General features: G+C 39.0%; 1 protein-coding gene across 2 annotated transcripts in view; it reads right to left on the bottom strand.

The window, feature by feature from the left end:
• Positions 1-17477, bottom strand: part of IL1RAPL2 (interleukin 1 receptor accessory protein like 2) — a 1488864-nt gene that overhangs the window by 71837 nt on the left and 1399550 nt on the right. For both annotated transcript variants that reach the window (XM_058291994.2, XM_071213017.1), the window contains one exon: positions 1743-1872. In XM_058291994.2, the coding sequence (XP_058147977.1) occupies positions 1743-1872 (130 nt within the window). The remainder of the gene's footprint in view (positions 1-1742; positions 1873-17477) is intronic.

Genomic DNA, 17477 nt, shown 5'->3' with positions numbered 1-17477 from the left:
CTCAAAATTCATCCATGTTATCATATCTGTCCCAATTTCATTTCTTCTTACAGTATCATAGTATTCCATCTTATATATACACCATGTTTTGTCTATCCATTCTTTGTTTCCATCTTTTTGCAATTGAGAATATCATCACCATGAACATGGGTGTGCAAATATCAGTCCATGTCACTGTTTTCAGTTCTTCTGTTTATATTCCTGGAAGAGGGATTGCCAGATCATATGACAATTCTATATCTGTCTTCCTGAGGAACCAGCAAAATGTATTCCATAGAGTCTCCACCATTCTACATTCCCACCAACAGTGAAGGAGCATTCCTATTTCTCCACATGCTCTCCAGGACTTATTGTTTTCAGTTTTTAAGAAATAATGGCTAAACTATGAAGTGGGAGATGATATCTCATTATAGTTTTGTTGTTTTTTTTTTTTCATTTCCCTAATAGCTAGTGTGACAGTTTGAGATTATTTTTGTGAATCTGAAAAAGAGAAAATATTATGTTTGTAAACTTATCTATTCCTCCGGGTGTAATACCCTTTAATTTATTAAATTCAACGATTGGCCTCTGATTAAGTTTACTTGAAAAAATCAATTTTAGGCTTCTGATTGGGATATGTCAGTAAGGCATAACTCAGGTTGAGTCCCCCTCTCTTGGTGGGCTGATAAAAGTGGACACTCACTCAAGAAGACATGGGGGGGAAGAGAATTCTGTCATTTTAATCCTGGGGTCCAGATAGAGCTGAGCTATTCACCTGATAGTTTGCAGCTGAAAAGAACAGAGCAGCTGGACTGACAATGTGATAGCCAGATCCTGAGCCTCAACAGACTCCAGCACCTACAATCTGATTTATTGGACTTACCACACTCAGCTAAGATGGAGGTGAAGAAGGACAACCACCACACCATGGAGCCTAGAGTGATTACAACTGAAAATGGGAGGATTGCATCCAGCATCCAGGTGGAATCTGAGCCTCCTCTTGACATAAAGGTGCAATGGACACAACCAATCCAGTGTCCACATAGAAGAGGTGGCATTGGATTGGGAAAAGTGGACATAATGGACAAAGGGTATGGGGAAAGGCAGGAAGAGATGAGAGGTGGAGGCGTCTTTGGGACATGGAGCTGCCCTGGATGGTGCTTCAGAGGTAATCACCGGACATTGTAAATCCTCACAGGGCCTACATGATGGAATAGAGGAGAGTATGGGCCATGATGTGAACCAATGTATATGAGGTGCAGAGGTGCCCAAAGATGTACTTACCAAATCCAATGGATGTGTCATGATGATGGGAACGAGTGTTGTTGGGGGGGGGGGGAGAGGGGGGGTGGGGGGGTGGGGTTGAATGGGACCTCACATATATATTTTTAATGTAAGATTATTACAAAGTCAATAAAATAAAAAAATTAATAAAAAAAAAAAAAAAAAAAAAAAAGAACAGAGCAGGTGAGCTCTATGCCAGCCTACAGTTGACATCAGAAGATGGGCCCACAGATCCACAAGAGGAAAGAGAAAGGCTGAAGGCTTGCAGATATCATGCACCACCTTGCTTCAACATGTGCCAACTGACTGGGTGAGGGAGTAGCCTTGAGTTGTTCTTGTTAGGGCCTTATAACTGTAAGCTTTTACCCCAAATAAATGCTCTCTATAAAGGCCAACAGATTACTGGTATGTTGCATCAGTACCTCCTTTGCCTGACTAATATAAGACCCAAAGAAAAATAGGCAGTTAAAGTCTTGTACCTTATTTCACCTTCTCTGATGTGACCTGCCAGTTCTTCAATAAACTTCTCCCCTTTCATCCAGTAGATCATTGGTCCAGACTCACCACTGAATCCGAAGAAAGCTTTGCAAGGGATATTCAGGGGCTTACCTGAGAATGACAGAGAGAAGGGAATGAACAAATGGCTCTGGCTATCACTGTAAGACAAGAAGGGACCATTTAACATCTAAAGGAAAATTCAGAGATGAACCTTTTTTCCAACTCTTCTTCTAATCATCTTATCATTGTACATGAGAAAAATTTTGAAGACTGATGAAAGGAACTTTAAAATTCAAGGTTTAATAAAAATGCAAATGTAAAGAAAGTTGCTCAATTTTTAGAACTGTTCATTTTCACTGCCTTTCTCCCATGAACGAATATGAAAGAATCAAATGGAAAGAACACCCTTTTAATTTTATTTCTTAAAGTATTAATTACTGTTTGTTTTCACTTGGACTTTCCTTTGAAGCTACCATTAATCAATATTATAAGTTAATTTTTAATTGGTAAAATGAAATTATGTTATACACAGATTGCAAGCTAGAAAGATTACACAGGAAAAATTCGTTTATTCTAATTATTGTCTATTCTAAAATGTTGGATCATAAAAACCAAAAAGACGATTGTTTTTAATTATAAAATTTCTATAAAAAGTACATGCAGGAAAAACTCAATCTTATCATCTGCACTTTTTATGTCTCTCAAAGTGCTTATTTAAATATAAGCAATATATCAATACTTTCTATTGTACATTTTTGTGTTTATCACTAAAACTTAATTGCTAATTTCTCATCAGATTTATATGCAATTGTTTTTTGTTGGCATCCATTTTGTTTTCTTCTTTGAAAAGAGGTAAGTAAGGAAAGAATGGTATAGAAAACACAATTTTGACATTTCTTACACTTAAAGGAACCCCCCAAGTAATAAATTGTAATATAGCATTTAATTTTCTCCATAACATACAACCTTTGCCCTAGCTGAAGCATGAGATAAATCATTTTCAAAAATATTTTTTATATGTAGAGGACATGATGGACTTGTTCCCATCAGTCTTTGATGGCAAGTGCTTTCATATGTATCATACTCAAATTTGAAACAAAGATTCCCATTGTTATTTAAACATGTCCTCTACCTCAAGGTTGTGTAAAATGAAAGGCATTCTGGTGAAGTGAAAAGTTCACTGGACTAGAAATCAGGAGACTTGGATACTGGTTTTGGATCTATCATATACAAGCAGATTGTTTGGCCCTGGGCAGATTACCTAACCTTTTGGAATCTTATTTTTCATATATGTAACGAAGATGATAGTACTTGGGAGGCTCATAAGATACAATGTATGTAAAATTGCTTGGTGAACTCTGGAGCCCCCATCCAAATCTAGGATTGTATTTTCCTTCTGAGGCATGGTCATTCAAGTAGAAGTCAAATTTGAGGCATAATCTGACATGGATACTAATATTTGGGTTCATTTCAACCCTGTAAACCTCATGCCTTTCTCTTATTTATTAGCTCCTAGGAGCAATATCTTTTTCTTATCAATGTTCTATGGACTGAATTTTTCCTGGATTCTAGAATAGGTGAACAGGTCCTGTTTCTTCTAAACGGGAACACAGGATCTTTTTCATGTCTTACTGCTCTCCATTCCCATGAAATTCAAGATATTAATGAATGTCAAACCAGATATAATCCTGAGATTATAATAAACATTGTTATTATTATAAAGAGTCCCAGTCGGTAAAACTACCAGAATACACACTTATACGTATAAATTCTGGCTGCATTCATTTGGGCTCTAATGAAAGAATATATAAAATAAAATACTATTTAGTGATTTCTATCATTTGGGTTCTCAGGCCTGGTTTGATTTTAATGGAGAAAGAAAATTATAGCAATGTACAAAAAGGAACCTACTTGAGGTGGTCTATCAAAAATGACAGCCTCTGCCATCTCTTTGGCACTCCACACTGGGAACTGCCTATTGCAGAAATTTTTCCACAAAGAGTTTTTAATCTCCCTTCAGACAAATTCTTGTTAAATAAATTCAAGAGTCACAGGTCTTTCAGCGGTCCAGTTTCTACAAATGCTGAATCAATATCCTGAAGCCTTTTGTGAACAGTCAAAACAGGAAAACTGTCCATCCATCATACGCAATACTCTGAGGATAATCCCGAAAATGATGAGCTCTTGTACCAGACTATGAGGTTCAATGTGTGCCAGGGAGTGGGTCCCTCCTCTTTCAAAAGGGGTGGATGGAATGTCTGCATAGATTGGGCAGATCTCTCCAAAAATTTCTAAATGCTAGCTTATGTCCAAACTCCTATCCATGATTTGCATCTGTTTGCTACTCTATTGTTTTCCCTCTGGACATTTTCAAAGTCATTTCTATGTTACTGGATGCCCTACTTATAATGTGGCAAACTTATATATTCATTCAAAGAACTAGTACAGACAGTTGAAGACTATCAAAATAAAGAAATTTGTAAATTGGTGCATCATTGGTAGGTAATGAGTGAATTTTTGCTGGAAAGTGGCATATATAGTATGTACTGTACCTCCATTGCCCTAGAAATTCCTCAATTCTGTTTCTCGGAAAGGACTGTGGGCATCCGCATTATGAGAAAGTTACTTTAGAGACCTTAACAATCTAGATATCTCAATGGCTCAAGTCTTTATACCCACATACTTGCAGGACGTTTATCCTGAACTAGATTAATTCAGATTATCACTTAATGCAGGAGTAGAGTCTTTGAGGAGAGAACTTATTGGGTTTTTCTTGGGTTTTCTCAAGTGTCTAAGATGAAAATTTTCAAAGCCCCATTTTGAGCTAACAAAACAAAACTATAGTGGAGTTTGTGATGGTGGTAGTTGCAGTAGAGCTTGTATGCCCGTGTGTGTGTGTATTTGTACAGGGTGGGTTAGGAAGGGCATGGAAGTTTACTTTTTGTAAATGTTATGTTGAAAAAATATGAGGTCCTTATATTCCCACCACACCCCTCAACCCACTCCTCCTGCACCAACAAACTCTTTCATCATCATGGGACATTCATTGTATTTCAGGAATATATTTTGGAGCACTGCTGCACCACAAAGGTGATGGTTTAGTTTGTAGTTTACACTCTCCCCCAGTCCACCCTGTGGGCCATGGCAGGACATACAATGTCCAGTATCTGTCCCTGCAGTGCCACCCAGAACAAATCCAAGTCCTGAAAATACCCCCACATCATATCTTTTCTTCCCTTTCCCTACCTTCAGAAGCTACCATGGCCACTTTCTCCACATCAATGCTACAATTTATTCCATTACTAATCACAATAGTTCCATAGCAGAATATCAGTAAATGCACTCTAGTCCATACACTATTCTCCATCCTGTGGACCCTGGGATGGTTATGTTCACTCCACCTCTGAATCAAGAGGGGGCTTAGATTCCACAAAGAACATGGATGCAATTCTCCTGCTTGCAATTGTAGACACTCTTGGCTCCCTGGTGTGGTGGTTGACCTTTTTCAAACCCGTATTAGCTGGCCTGGGTAAGTCCAAAAAACAAGAGGGTAGGAGTTGCAATTTGGCTGAGGCTCTGGGCCTGGCTGTCACATGGCCAGTCCAGAAATTCAGGTCTCCTGAGTATAAAGCACCAACGATAGTCCAGGAAAAGTAACAGAAGAGGCACATGTAGAAAGGTCACATCTGAGTCCAACTCCTTCACACTCAGGAATACAAACTCCAAAGTAAGGCCAACTGATATGGCACTGAAATCCAGAACTATCTGCCATAATCATAGGACCTGTGGGTCTCTGTGGCCCTCAGAAACCCACTACCTGGGCTTGTATCTACTTTGGCTGTCTCTGAGACCCTGCTGTGCATGTGAAAGCATGACCCCTCTGATGACCTACCAAATCTTTCTTGGAGAGTCATATACATATACATTCATTTGTCCTTTCCATTTCCCTCTTTTATTCAAGGTCAAAAAGCAGTTTATTACACCTGATATGACATGTAGGCTAACATATTCTGATGGTCTGAGTTTACCCTTTTATTCAAGGTCTTTTTCTAGTAACATCATCAGCTGGTGCATGGTAGTATTCCCTTGGCACCAGGGAGGCTCATCCTAAGGGGTCATGTCCCATGCTGGGGGGAAGGCAATGCATTTACATGCTGAGTTGAGCTTAGAAAGTGGCCACATTTGAGCAACATGGAGGATATAAGGAGGTAACTCTTAGGCACACTGCTGCTCTAGGCCTAGCTCATATTTCAGATGCACAGGCTCATAAGCATACTCATGAGGATTAAGGGCTCATTGTTGTTAGACCATCCTTCATTATTGGTCTTTTCCATTGCACTTGGGGAATTATTGCTGCCCCACTGGGGAATGTGATAGAGCTCCCCTAGCTAGGAACTCAGCATTCCTTCATTTGTTGTTTTTAACTGTCACCACTATGAAAATATCCAAACATTTTTATGTACCCTCTATATATGCCTTGGGAAACACCCTCCCAACTATGTGCCCCCATCAATAAAACCCCACACCACTGTTCCTCCCTGCCATAGTTGAACCACTCTGTGGTACAAAACTTCTTCAAAAATGGAGCCTAATATATTGCCAGGTTCCATTAATAGTAAAATGGAATACAGTGATGGATTTAAAGGTTAGATATAGAATACATACTAATTTAGAAAAACCAAATAAAGTAAAAATAGATTGGGGTATCAAAAAATAAGAAAATGAAAAAGCTTTGTTTTTGACCACTGCAATAGGTGTTGCCCTGGATGTACAGTGGTAAGGCAATTTCTTTCATTTCTTCCTCAGTGTCTACATTCTTTCCTGTCTTTTTTTTACTAATTATTAAGTTTGTCTTCACGAAACTTTTAGATCACAGAAATTCATGTATAAAATGTAGTGTACTCCCACATATCCAACATCAAACCCTTTCTCCCTTCCCCAGCAAAGAACTTATAAAGGTTCATATTATGTTTTCTGCAGCTGACATACAGATATTGAAACAATAGCTTTCAAGGATGGTTCCATTTTGTTTACATTATGGTTTATATTCTAGACTATACAATTTTCTACATTTTTGGTGTAATTTAACATGTCCTGTATCCATCATTGCATGATCATATGGAACACATCCATTGCCCCACAGTTACCCTGATTCCATCTGTTCAATATCTCTTTCCCCCTCCCCTCAGGGCCAACGGTGACAATCAATCTTCATTATTTTTTTTAAAGATTTATTTATTTATTTCTCCCCCCCCCCCCCCCCCCCCCGCCACCCCGGTTGTCTGTTCTCTTTATCTATTTGCTGCGTCTTCTTTGTCTGTTTCTGTTATTGTCAGCGGCAGGAGAATCTGTGTCTCTTCTAGTTGCATCATCTTGCTGCATCAGTTCTCCGTGTGGGCGGTGCCATTCCTGGGCAGGCTGTAGTTTCTTTCATGCTCGGCGGCTCTCCTTATGGGGCGCACTCCTTGTGCATGGGGCTCCCCTATATGGGGGACACCCCTGCGTGGCAGGACACTACTTGCGCGCATCAACACTGCACATGTGCCAGCTCTACACGGGTCAAGGAGGCCCGGGGTTTGAACCGCAGATCTCCCATGTGGTAGACGGACGCCCTAACCACTGCGCTAAGTCCGCCGCCTCAATCTTCATTATTGAAGGACCATATTCAGAGACTTTGCAACAATGTTGGAGGATTGACATACTTGACTACCGTAACCCATTGAGAGCCACCAATCCTCTCGAGACAGATACAATTCCCTCTGTTTGAGAACATCAGTCTTCCCCAGGATGTGGGTATATGTTCACTCTCATTGTATGGGTCTCCACCCAATGTTATAACCCATTATGACAAAATGAGCACTCACAGACTCCCTAGAAGTCTGCCTTGCATCAGATGCCCCCCACCCATTTAGCAACTTAAACAGGCAACCTTCCTTATTATATTTTCTAAAGAGTTTTCTCAACATCTTACTTTCAACCATATACCTGACAATCTCCTATGTTCAAATATTCCCCCCAGCCTCCCCCAAATTTCTTCAGCCATCTGACCCATCCTCTCATCCCTAGCCCACATCAAGTCCACAAAGCCCCACCAAAAAGTATCCCTATGCCCCCACTTTATCCCTGTAAAAATACCTCCAGCTTATCGTAGATTTCACCCATGTAGGTGTCAACTCTCAACCTTCCTCTGCCCCTAAATTCCTTTAAGCCTATCTTCCAGTCTCTAGCTCTCTGAGACAACTTAGTTTACTAATTTCATATCAGAGAGGTCATGTAGTATTTGTCCTTCAATGCCTGGGTTCCTTCACTCAACCTAATGTCCTCAAGATTCACCCATTATCACGTGTTTGTACTGTATTCGTTCTTATAGCTGAATAGTATGCCATTGTATGTATACACTGCATTTTATTTATCTATTCATCTGTTGATGGGAATTTGGGTTGATTCCAAATTTGGTAATAGTGAATAGTGCTGCTATGAACATTGGTGTGCATATTCAGTTTGTGTCCTTGTTTTCAGTTCTACTGGGTATATACCCAGCAGTGGAATTGCTGGGTCACATGGCAAATAATATAGATTTTTTTTTGTCTTTATTTATTTTTTTAATATTACATTCAAAAAATATTGGGTCCCTATATACCCCCCACCCCCTTCACCCCACTCCTTCCCCCATAGCAGCAATCTCCTCCATCATCATGAGACATTCATTGCATTTGGTGAATACATCTCTGAGCACCAATGCACCTCATGGTCAATGGTCCACATCATAGCCCACACTCTCCCACGTTCCATCCAGTGGGCCATGGGAGGACATACAATGTCCGGTAACTGTCACTGCAGCATAACCCAGGACAACTCCAAGTCCCGAAAATGGCTCCATATCTCATCTCTTCCTCCCATTCCCCACATCTGGCAGCCACCATGTCCACTTTCTCCACACCAATGCCACATTTTCTTTGATTACTAATCACAATAGTTCATGAATAGAATATCAGTAAGTCCACTCTCATCCATATTCTATTCTTCCATCCTGTGGACCTTGGAATGGTTGTGTCCACTCCACATCTATATTAAGAGGGGGCTTATATTCCACATGGATGCTGAATGTAATCCTCCTGCTTTCAGTTGTAGGCACTCTTGGCTCCATGGTGTGGTGGTTGACCTTCTTCAACTCCATGTTAGCTGAGTGGGGTAAGTCCAACAAACCAGAGTGTAGGAGCTGAAGTCTGTTGAGGCTCAAGGCTTGGCTATCATATGGTCATTCCAGAGATTCAGATCCCCTAGGTATATATTAAACCCCAGCACCAACTACAGATCTGGTAAAAGTAACAGGAGAGGCTTGTGAAAAATATCACATCTGAGTCCATCTCCATCACACAGAAACACAAACGACAAAGAAGGGCCAAATGACATGGCACTGAACTCCATCTGCCATGTCCATAGAACCTGTGGGTCTCTGTAGCCCTCAGAAGAACCAATACCCGGGGTTGTACCTACTTTATCTGTCTCTGGGACTCTGCTGAGATGTGCATAAGGGCAACCCTTCTGATAACCTCCTGGCTCTTTTTGGAGACTCATAGCCATATAAACTCATTTGTCCTTTCCATTTCCCCCTTGATTCAGGTCAAAAAGCATTTTTAACTCCTGGTATTATATGTAGACTGGGATATTCTGCTAGTCTGAGTAGACCCTTTGATTCAAGGTCATTTTCTAGTTACATCATCAGTTGGTACTTAATATAGATAGTCTTTTAAGAAACTGTCAAATTGTCCTCCAGAATGGCTGGATCCTTTGGCATTCCCACCAGCAGTGGATGAGTGTTCCTATTCCTCTGCATCCTCTCCAGCACTTGTAGTCTTCTGCTTTTTATGATAGTGAAAGTCTTATGGGAGTAAGATGGTATCTTGTACTTTTGATTTCCATTTCCCTAATGGTTAGTGATTTTGAGCATTTTTTCATGTGCTTTTTAGCCATTTGTATTTCTTCTTTGGAGAAGTGTCTGTTCAAATATTTCCCATTTTTTAAATGAGCTGTTTGTCTTTTTATTTTCGAGACATAGGATTTTTTAATATATACAGGATAGAAGTCTCATATCAGATATATGGTAACCAAATATTTTCTCCAATTGTGTAGTCTCTCTTTTCACTTTCTTGTCAAACTCCTTTGAGGAGCAAAAGGCTTTAATTCTGAGGAAGTCCCATTTATCTATTTGTACTTTTGCTGCTCGTGTTTTTGATGTGACGGTCATGAAGCCATTTACTATTACAAGGTCATTTACATGCTTCCCTACATTGCTTTCCAAGTTCTTTATTGTCTTGGCTTTTATATTTGGGTTCTTGATCCGTCTTTAGTTGGTTCTTGTATAAGGTGTGATTTGTTAATCCTCTTTCATTCTTTTACATATGGATATCCAGTTCTCCAGGCAACATTTGTTGAGGCCATTCTCTCCCAGTTGAGTAGGTTTGGTAGTTTTGTCGAATATCATATGACTGTATATATGAGGATATATATCAGAACCCTCAACTCAGTTCCACTGGTCCTTGTTTCTATCCTTGTGCCAATACCATGCCATTTTCACTACTGTAGCTTTGTAGTAGTTTTTGAAGTCAGGTAGTGTGATTCCTCTAATTTCATTTTTTCTTTTTCAATATTTCTTTGGCTATTTGGGGCCTCTTTCCTTTCCAAATAAATTTCATAGTTTTTATAGTTTATTAAAGAGTTCAGTGTTGATTTTTACTGGGATTGCATTGAATCTGTGGATCAGTTTTGGTAGGATAGACATCTTAATAATATTTAGTCTTCCTATCCATGAACAGGGAATATTCTTCCATTTATTTAGGTCTTCTTTGATTTCCTTGAACAGTGTTGTGTAGTTTACTGTGTATAAGTCTTTTACATCTTTAGTTAAAATTATTCTTAGGTATTTGATTTTTTAATTTACTATTGTAAGTGGTATTTGCTTCTTGATTTCCTCCTCATATTGCTCATTATTGGTGTACTGAATTGCTACTGATTTTTGTGCATTGATCTTATAACCTGTGACTATCCTGAACTCATTTATATGTTCTAGAAGCTTTGTTATAGACTTCTCAGGGTTTTCTATGTATAGGATCATGTCATCTGCAAATAATTAAATTTTGACTTATTCCTTTCCAATTTTGATGCCTTTTATGTCTGGTTCTTGCCTCAGTGCTCAAGCTAGTTATTCTAAGACAAAGTTAAATAGGAGGGGTGATAGTAGGCATCCTTGTCTTGTTCCTGATCTTAGAGGGAAAAAATGTTGGATTTCACCATTGTGAATGACATTAGCTGTGGGTTTTTCATATATACCTTTATCATGTTCAGAAAGTTTCCTTCTATTCCAATCTTTTGTTGTATTTTTACCAAGAAAGGGTGCTATATTTTGTCAAATGCTTTTTCCACATCTATTGATAAGCTCAATAGATCTGCTGATATGGTGTATTACATTAATAATATCACCTGTTTATATGGTGTATTACATTAATTGGTTTTTGTATGTTGAACCATCCTTGCATACCCAGAATGAATCCCACTTGGTTATGGTGTATAATTCTTTTAATGTGTTGTTGAATACAATTAGCAAGTATTTTGTTGAGGATTTTCACATCTAGGTTCATTACAGAGATGGGTCTGTAATTTTCCTTTTTTGTGGTGTCTTTGTTTGGCTTTGGTACTAGGGTAATGTTGGCATCATAAAATGAATTGGGCAATGTTCCTTTTGTTTCAATTTTTTGGAAGAGTTTAAGCAAGAATGCTGCTAGTTTTTTCCTGAACATTTAGGAGAATTTTCCTGTTAAGATGTCTGGCCCAGGACTCTTCTTAGTTGGGAGATTTTTAATGACTGATTTTATTTCTTTACTTGTGATTGTTTGGCTAAGATCATCAATTTCTTCTTTCATCAATGTAGGCTCCTGATGTGTTTCTAGGAACTTGTCCATTTCCTCTAAATCATCCTTGATGATGTATTGTTTTTTAAAATATCCTCTTAAAATAGTATTTATATCTGTGAGGTCAATGGTGATAACTCATCTCCCATTTCTTATTTTGTATATTTGCCTTTTCTCTTTTTCTTTGTTAGTCTAGCCAAGGGTTTGTCAATTTTATTGATATTTGCAAAGAACCAGCTCTTGGATTTCTTTATCTTTTCAAGTACTTTCTTATTTTCCATTTCATTTAGTTCTTCTCTGATCTTTGCTATTTCTTTCTTTCTTCTTCCTTTGGGGTTACTTTGTTGTTGTTGTTGTTGTTTTTACGAATTCCTCCTAGTGTGCAGTTATTTCTTCAATTTCAGCTCTTTTTTTCTTTTTTGATGTATGAATTTATGGCTATAAGTTTCCTTCTCAGTACTGCTTTTGCTACATCCCATAAGTTTTGGTATATAGTGTTATCATTTTCATTAGTTTCAAGGTAGTTATTGATTTCCTTTAGGATTTCCTCCTTGATCCACTGTTCTTCTAAGAGTGTGTTGTTTAACTTCAATATCTCTTTGCCAAATTTGTGCCTCTGGCCCTTGCAGATTTTCAGCTTCATTCCACTGTGGTCAGAGAAATTATTCATGTGCACTTGAGAAGTGTGTATATACTGCTATATTTAGGCATAATGTTCTGTATATGTCTATTAAGTCCAGCTCCTCAAATATATTGTTCAAAATCTTAGTTTCTTTATTGATTTTTTTATTGATTTTCTTTTGAGATGTTTTGTCCCAAGTTGATAGTGGTGTACAAAAGTCCCCCACTATAAATCTAAAGGCATTTTTCCTTCCCTTACTTTTTTCAGTGTTTGCCTTACATATTTGGAGGTGCCCTTGTTAGGAGCATATATGTTTATGATTGTTCTTTCTTCTTGAATGATTCCCCCTTTCACCAATATGTAGTGTCCATCTTTGTCTCTGTCAAGTGTTTTGCACTTAAAGTCTATTTTGTCTGATACTAATATAGCTACTCCTGCCCTTTTTTGGTTATTGTCTGCTTGTAAGATTGTTTTCCAGACATTCACTTTCAATACCCTTGAATCCCCGGGTCTAAGATGTGTTTATTGTATACAGCATATAGATGGGTCATATTTCCTTATTCAGTCTTCCAGTCTGAGTCTTTTGACAGGTGAGTTTAATCCATTGACATTCAGCATTATTACTTTCAAGGAATTATTGATGTTAGCCATATTTTCTTTGGACTTGTGTTTGTGATATTTTATTTTATTTTATTTTTATTTTTTTGTCTTTTTAGTTGCTCTTACACTGTCCCCCAACTCTATCTCTACTGTTTTTTCTTTCTCCCTGCAGAACTCCCTTTAGTATTTCTTGAAGGGCAAGATTCTTGTTGGCATACTCTTAGGTTCTGTTTATTTGTGAAAATTTCGAACTCTCCATCATTTTTGAATACCAGCTTAGCTGGATAGAGTGTTCTTGGTTGGAAATTTTTCTTTTAGTACCTTGACTATGTAAAACCACTGCCTTCTTGCCTCCATGGTTTCAGATGAGAAATCAGCTCTTAAACTTATTGAGCTTCCCTTATATGTGATGGTTCTATTTTCTCTTGCTGCTTTTAGAATTTTCTTTTTGTCTTGAGTATTGGATAATTTGAGAAGTATACATCATGGGGTAGGCCTGTTGGTATTTATGATGTTTGTGGTGTTGTGCTTTCTGGACATGTATACCCACCTCCCTCCATAGGTTGGGGAAGTTTTTGGCCATTGTTTCCTCCAACACCCCTTCTGTTCCCTTTCCCTTCTCTTCTCCTTCTGAGATCCCTCTAATGCATATGCTTGTTCATTTTGCATTGTCATTCAGGTCCCTAAGTCCCTGTTGAATTTTTTCTATCTTTTTATCAATCAGTGCTACTATCTGTTTGATTTCAGATATACTGTCTTCTACATCACTAGTTCTTTACTCTGATTCTGTGAATCCATTGTTATTTGCTGAGAGTGCATTTTTTATTTCTTGAATTGTGCCATTCATCACCATCATATCTGTTATCTTTTTGGTTAGGATTGCAATTAATCAAATTGGTCACTAATATATGTTTTGAGAGCTTTAATTACTTGTTCAGTGTTCTGCTCCTTTTCCTGATTTTTAGGATGTTCATTCGATTGGGGCATGTTTTCTTGATTATTGGTTCGTTTGTAGTTTTTTTGGTGCTGTCTGGTCATCATTTTATATGATGGGCTTAATCAGTTGCTTAGCTTCTTTGTCGAGTCTTGGGGTTTAATTAGTGGTTGCTTGTTAAGTCTTCTATTTGTTACTTTGTCCTTTTTATTCTATTTCCTTGTTGTTGGCTAAGTTCACTTGAAGAAAAATAATAGGGCCAGAGAAAGGAAAAGGAGTAAGAAAGAAATTGTACAATAGTTGTATTGATAGTAAATGCTGACAGAGGAACCATGTGAGATCTAGTAGAATGGATATTAGACTCATGTAACAGTAAGAAAAGCAGAGTACCTATAATGAGACAGTAAACTGAATATGGGAAAGAATATACTATGAATTAAAAGGTCAGTGTGTTCAGTAGAGAGGGGAGGAGAAAAGAAAGGAAAATAATATAAGGAGTGAATAAAAGACAGAAAACGGAACAGAGGTATTAGAAATAAAAAGTCATAAAAATTTAGAGCCAAACAAAGACAGGTGGAATGTAAGAGAAACAATAAGTGATGGAGGTTAGAAAGATGGAGAGGAAAGGGGATAATGTTGGTGGCCAAAATCAATACACACAGAAAAGTGGAAATGAAAGCTAGAGAAACAGAGGAAATGTGTAGCGCTCCCTGTAGCACCTGATATATAAAAAAATTATAAAGTAGAGAAAGACCTTCTTCCTCTCTGTTACCTGGCTGGGTTAAGTACAATAATTCAGAGGGTAGGAGTTGCAAGTCTGCTGACACTCAGGGCCTGGCTGTTACATGGATAGTCCACAGATTCGGGTCTCCTGAGTATACATCAATCCCAGTGCCAACCACAGGTCCAGTAAAAGTGACAGAAGAGGCATGTGTAGAAAGTTCACATCTGAGTCCAACTACATCACACTCAGGAACACAAACTCCAAAGTAGAGCCAGCTGACATGGCAGTGAACTCCAGAGCCATCTGCCATGACCATAGAACCTGTGGGTCTCCGTAGCCTTCAGGAGAACCAGTCAATGGGGTTGTATCTACTTTGGCTGTCTCTGGAACCCTGCTGAGACACCTCTGATAACCTCCTGACTCTTTTTTGGAGACTCATAGCCATATAAACTCATTTTTCTTTTCCATTTCCCACTTTTATTCAAGGGCAAAAAGCAGTTTTTAACACCTGATATTACATGTAGGCTGAGGTATTCCGCTGGTCTCTTTTGGCCCATTTTTCAAGGATTTTTTTAGTTACATCATCAGCTGGTGCTTGGTAGTAATCCCTAGGCACCAGGGAGGGATTCATGTCCCACCCTGGGGGGAAGGTAATGCATTTACATGTTGAATTTGGCTTAGAGAGTAGCCACATTTGACCAACATCAAGGCTCTCAGGAGGTAACTCTTAGGCACCCTGCAGCTCTCAATCCAGTTCATATTTCCGGCATACAGGTTCATAAGCATAGACATAACATCCCATGATCCACAGTATGGAGGAATAGAGTATGGATTAGAGTGGACTTACTGATATTCTACTATGGAATTATTGCGATTAGTAATGGGAGAAATTGTAGCATTGATGTGGAGTAAGTCGTCACGGTACCTGCTGAGGGTAGGGAGAGGGAAAAGAAATATGATGTGGGGGCATTTTCAGGACTTGTAGTTGTCCTGGGTGGTACTGCAGGGACAGATGCTGGACATTAGACATCCTGCCATGGCCCACAGGGTGAACTGGGGGAGAGTGTAAACTATAATGTAAACCATTATCCATGTAGTGCAGCAGTGATCCAAAATGTATTCACCAAATGCAATGAAAGTCCCTTGATGATGAAAGAGGTTGTTGATGTGGAGGAGTGGGCTGAGGGGGGTGGGGGGGTCTATGGGGACCTCTTATTTTTTTAATGTAACATTTAAAAAATAAATCAATAGAGAGAAAATAAGAATTAATCTAAGAAACAGGCTGAAGAAGAAAATAGGAGCATCTTATTTCTGAATAGCACCATCTCCCTCCTGTTTTCCTCAGGCTCACAGTCCTTTGTGACTGCTGATAAATCACTATTATTATATCCTCCAACTTTTTTTGAGAAGCCCTGCATTCCAAAAACCTAAAATTTGGGGGGAGTCATTTTTAAGAAGCTCCTCAGAAATGTCATTTGGGCTCCCATGGTACCCTGTTCACAACTCCAATAAAAATCTTTACTTATTGAAAAAAGTAGAAAAGAAAAGAAAGAAAAATAAAAAAGGGAGAAAGTGTTGGGAAAGCAAGCAAGAAAAAGAGAAAAAAAAAGTTAAAAGGGCCTTGAGGAGATAAAGAGGAAGGAAAAACAAGAAGACAAACCAACAGAAAAGACCAGACAAAGTTTCAAGCAAGGAATCCTCTTTGCAGTTAAATAAAATGCTTAGGAATATGACTTTCCCCTTTCTCCCTTCCTCATTTCCCTCTCTCCCAGGGCAGCAGGAAAGCTGTGTGAGGTGTCCTGTAGGAGGTTCAAGTGGGTCCTTGTGGGTCCTTGTTGAACCAGCTCAGCACAGAAAACAATGACTCTTTATTCCCAGAGAGAGAGAACCCACACCTCACCAGGATCCCCAAATATGCTATTGGAAGCTTGGAAAGCGCCTGCTACAGTCCCTCTCCCTTATGTGTGCTACAGGAGGGCTAGTTGATTTTATGACTCCACCTTCTCCCAGACCAAGCTTCCTATCCCAGGGTGTTTTGGTAAATTGAGCTTCCTCAGCAGATTCGCTTCTCCTTTCTTCCCAGGCTCTCCCCAAGCCAGCGGGTATGCTCCTCCAAGATAAAAAAAAAAGAAAAAGATAAGGGAGGGGGGACCAGAAAATTGAACCTGCACTCATTTTGCCCCTCTGCACCTCCCACCAAATCCCTCCCATCCATGGAGTCAGACCAAAACAGGAAGGATAGGATAGAGTAATCCCGGACATCAGGGAGCGCTGGATTTGGGAAAGGAAAGTCCGGGATATTGTGGACTCAAGGTATGTGGGTCTGTGGAATGTGGGCTACAGGGGGTTAGGGGACATGGACCTGGGGACCACACATCCGGGGAACACGGGGCTTGGGAATGCCACCACACAACCAACAGTTTTCAGGGAACACTGGGGCCGCCAGTCCTAGGGGGAAGGGTCCTGCCTCCCCACAAATTCTGACCTTTGTGCTAGAAACCTGCAATTCTACTTTTAGCAAGCACAACTTCTGTCACAGTCTCTCCAAATCGATGTCCATACAACTCCTTCCTTGCAAGCCCCCAAAATAACCTGCTCCAGTAAGATTGCAACCCTACTCAGCCACTACTTTACAGGAGAGATTATGTTTTGCACTCACTCAGACGCCATCTTGCCCCACCTCTGGCAAATATTTCACCACTCTATTTCTAGGGGAGAAAGTAAGCATATAAATACATATATATATTTATTAAATATTTCACTGATATAAATGATGTATACCACCACACAATTTACAAATAATAAAATTATATAAATATATGAAATTCTTTATTGTAAATTCAGTAGAGTCAATTGATCCTAACAAAATGCTTTGATTGATATTTGCTGAACTTTTAAAATCTGCAGCTTACCTATGTTAGCAAATTA

Source organism: Dasypus novemcinctus, chromosome X (assembly GCF_030445035.2).
Source record: "Dasypus novemcinctus isolate mDasNov1 chromosome X, mDasNov1.1.hap2, whole genome shotgun sequence".
Classification (NCBI taxonomy): domain Eukaryota; kingdom Metazoa; phylum Chordata; class Mammalia; order Cingulata; family Dasypodidae; genus Dasypus; species Dasypus novemcinctus.
This window is presented reverse-complemented; position numbering and strand designations above follow the sequence as displayed.